The sequence below is a fragment of the Euphorbia lathyris genome, chromosome 3 (assembly GCF_963576675.1).
Source record: "Euphorbia lathyris chromosome 3, ddEupLath1.1, whole genome shotgun sequence".
Taxonomy (NCBI): Eukaryota; Viridiplantae; Streptophyta; class Magnoliopsida; order Malpighiales; family Euphorbiaceae; genus Euphorbia; species Euphorbia lathyris.
The window spans coordinates 19,875,413-19,878,792 of record NC_088912.1 but is presented as its reverse complement, the minus strand read 5'-3'; the positions used below and the strand labels follow the sequence as shown (position 1 = coordinate 19,878,792).

Here is a 3,380-nt window from a genome sequence, read left to right as displayed (position 1 = left end):
GGTTTCAATGGATCTGCTCCTTTCCTATCTTTTGGTTTCAATGCAAAAAGTTCATACATCACCACAAAGGCACTAACTACTGCCTCAAATAATAAGTATGTTGTATTATCATATAGTGCAAAATGAAAAAACTCATCACTTCATGGTACATGGTTCACAATTGTGCAACTGGAAATTTGAATATCACTTCAATCCTATGTTCATTAGTTGCAACAAATCTGTTGGTAGTACATGGTTACCGCAATCCGAGTTCATTTCAATCATATGTTTACCGTTTGTAATGATTATATTCCTCTCCCTTCTTCGTAATTCTATCAATCACCATAATTTAAATGATCAATTAAAGAAAAATTGGAAACAACCTCGTTGACTATTCTAATCATAGTTATTAAAGGCGCATGACACACTAAGGCGGGTGCCCTGAAGCCTTGGCGCTAGGCGCAAGCCTGAGCCAAAGCAACACGAAGGACACTAAAAGAATAAAAATATATAAAACCATAAATTATACTAGTAATATTTAAAGTATAAGAAATGAAAAATTCCAAAATGAAAACGCAATTAATACTAAATCTAAATCATGACCATATTCCGTTATGTATTTGTGTCTTTTCAAAGTCTTTCTTTCAATTTTGTTGTTTATCTTGAACAACAGATGCTTCTAATCCAACAGATGGAGATTAAAACCCCAAAAAAACCCATTGCGACGTATAGGCACAGCATGACGTGTCTCTTATAACCACAGCCAGGCGCACAAAGATGCATCTTGCCGTCGCCTTAGCGATAGCAGCGGCCTTTGAGGGTGCTGGGGCGCTCACCCTAGTGCCTTGTCCACGAAGATCCACTGGCATGCCTTTAACGACTATGATTCTAATAACTAAAGAATCAGGAAGAAATACCGCTGTCCTTAACTATCCTTAACCTTGAATTTATACATACACAGAAACATATTTTTCTACAAACATTTCATGTCCTATATTTATTCATTATAATCCTCAAGCTATTGCTCATCCACGTGAACTAATCAAAGTGTTGGTAAAGACTCCACAAAATATGTTGAAGTAAATGTAAATTCACAGAAAGTAAATGTTATTACCCTCGACAACACTTGCTTAGGAGAAGTTTCGTTATTTCTTTGAGTAAGTATTATGGTCAGGTCCGATGTCACGTGAACCGGTATTTATATATGGCCCTCGAAAAGTAGCTTGTGGTGGCAGGGCCTTAGATGAATCAATTACTGGTTTACTCCTAGATGACCTGAACGAAAGAGAATACCAAAACTCTAATATCCACAGGCATGACTCTGTAAATTCCTGGAAATAGTTTGAAAAAATGCACTTTACTTACGCCATATAGAAGGGAAATGCCAATCCTGCAGAGGCAAAAGCAAATAAGCCAGCGGCAACAATTACATTGCGCTTTCGAGACATTGAGATCAGTACAAAGTCAGTTTAGGGAAACACCTACAAATAGATGAACAAGAAAATGTCAATCTCAAACCCCAAGCGCCAAAACTCACATGAAAATAAAATCATATTAAAGATGTTCATATGATATAAGTAATGGATGTGCATTATTCATTATCACCATGAAATCGAGAGAGTAAAATTATGATTAATAATCTTAAACTGACATCACAATATAATCACAGGCCCCAAAATCACCTGACTCTAACAATGATCCCCCAAAAATGTATATGCTTACTCGTACAATAATCAAAATGAAGAAACTCAAGATAGAATAGAAGTGGATTATGAACTAATTTTCTTGTGTTTTTTACAAAATCAATCTCCAGGACTTCAATAAATGAAAATTTTGCAACGAATTGAAATATCAATTAGCTAAAAGAAAGCGAGCAAACCTAACAAATAATCCGAATTACCTGAGTGATGAGAACTCCGGCTTCAAATCTGATTAACCGAGTAAGGAAAAACAAGATTCAGAGAGTTTTAGGCGTTTACAAGTGGACAAGGATCGTGAGATGATACAGGCGTAAACAAGATTTCGCCAATGGAGGAAGTTTCAGCTACTGCCTAACAATGGCGACGGTGAATTGGTGATACTGATAATTTGATGAATGTCATATTGGCCTCAGATAGGCTTAAATGAGATACACATTGAACTATGATGGGCTTTCTTGAGAGTTTCAGCCCAATTCAAGCATACCATTTTTTACTTGACATTTTTAAAGTGTTGTATTGGCCCCTTGACTTGATTTGCTTACCGTGACATATTTACTTTCTGAACCTGTTTAAAGTGATACATTTCAATTTATCTAAATTTATAAAAAAAAATCAAAAATCAAAAAATAAAGACCTAATTCGTCATTCTAAGTTTTTAAAACAAATTAACTTTTTGTTTTGTACATTTTTATGACGTTTTTAAATATTTAGCGACTTAATCATGACATTTTAAGCAAGTTTTTGAGGTTAACGAGACATCATGTAAGTTCAGGGAACCAATCAAGCTTTTTAAACAAGTTTAGGCGCAACTGATGTGTTAAGTTTTTTTTTTGACATTTTTTACTGTCATGTGACATATACGTGACTGTCATGTTATACGTTAAAAGTAAGTTATTTTTATTGTGGTTGTTATGTTATGATTCCAGTAATTTTTTCTGTATAAATCGGTTGGAATGACTTTATTAAAATAAAACGGACAGTGAATTTTTTAAAATTAACCATAAAATTCATTAATGTAATTTACCCACCAAATAAGCTTTAACGACAATAAATTTCATGAACGTGAAGCTGCTCTCTCGTTAGATAAATTTTGGTACGAAAGGTGAATTGTTGATTTCACAAATAGATTAAAGGTTTGATCGATGATTTTAATAATTTAGAGATTCAATTGATTTTTAAGTGAATATCAACTTTAATGCAATAAAAATAGTAATAAGTTTTAAAAGCTTCTTGACGGATTTAGATAAGCTAATATTTTTAGCAAATAGTTTATTGTTATAAGAAAAAAAATGTCAATGTTTGATTGAAAATAAAGAGATGTTATTAGGAATAAGATTATGTGATACTTAAACTGTGAATAACTACATATTAAAATTGTTAAATGGGAAAATTATATGATTAATGTAAGAATCAAACAATCAAACGAAATTCATAAAATATGTAAATTAGTTTTACGATATCCAAAAATTCAGGATGTTGTGTTCTAAAAACATGAGTAAGAGTGTCTGCAAACGGTTAAATAAAATTTCTGGTATTCCTTTGACTAATTCTTTGGGTAAGTATTTGGGGGTTCCTCTCCATAGTGACAGAGTCTCCAAAGCCTCCTTTAAAGAGACTATCGATAAAACTAGTGGGAATTGTGCCAATTGGAAAGCTAGATCTCTCTCTGGCAGGCCGTCTTACTTTGATTCAGTCTGTCAA

At 33.3% G+C, this 3,380-nt stretch overlaps 1 protein-coding gene across 1 annotated transcript; it reads right to left on the bottom strand.

Annotated features, from left to right (window-relative positions):
• Window positions 1–558: 558 nt before the first annotated feature.
• On the bottom strand, window positions 559–2,071 carry LOC136221534 (uncharacterized). The gene is made up of 3 exons (XM_066008903.1): window positions 1,880–2,071; window positions 1,345–1,460; window positions 559–1,254 (listed from the first exon to the last, which is right to left on the bottom strand). Exons 2-3 carry the CDS (start codon window positions 1,425–1,427, stop codon window positions 1,125–1,127), a joined length of 213 nt encoding a protein of 70 aa, XP_065864975.1. The 5' UTR covers window positions 1,428–1,460; window positions 1,880–2,071; the 3' UTR covers window positions 559–1,124.
• Window positions 2,072–3,380: the final 1,309 nt, after the last annotated feature.

Bases quoted from the DNA above. Each gene is read 5' to 3' on its own strand.
- LOC136221534 (XM_066008903.1), bottom strand. From the start codon at position 1,427: ATGTCTCGAAAGCGCAATGTAATTGTTGCCGCTGGCTTATTTGCTTTT. The intron at 1,255-1,344 runs GTAAGTAAAGTG...TCTTTCGTTCAG, and splicing joins GCATTTCCCTTCTATATGGC to GTCATCTAGGAGTAAACCAG.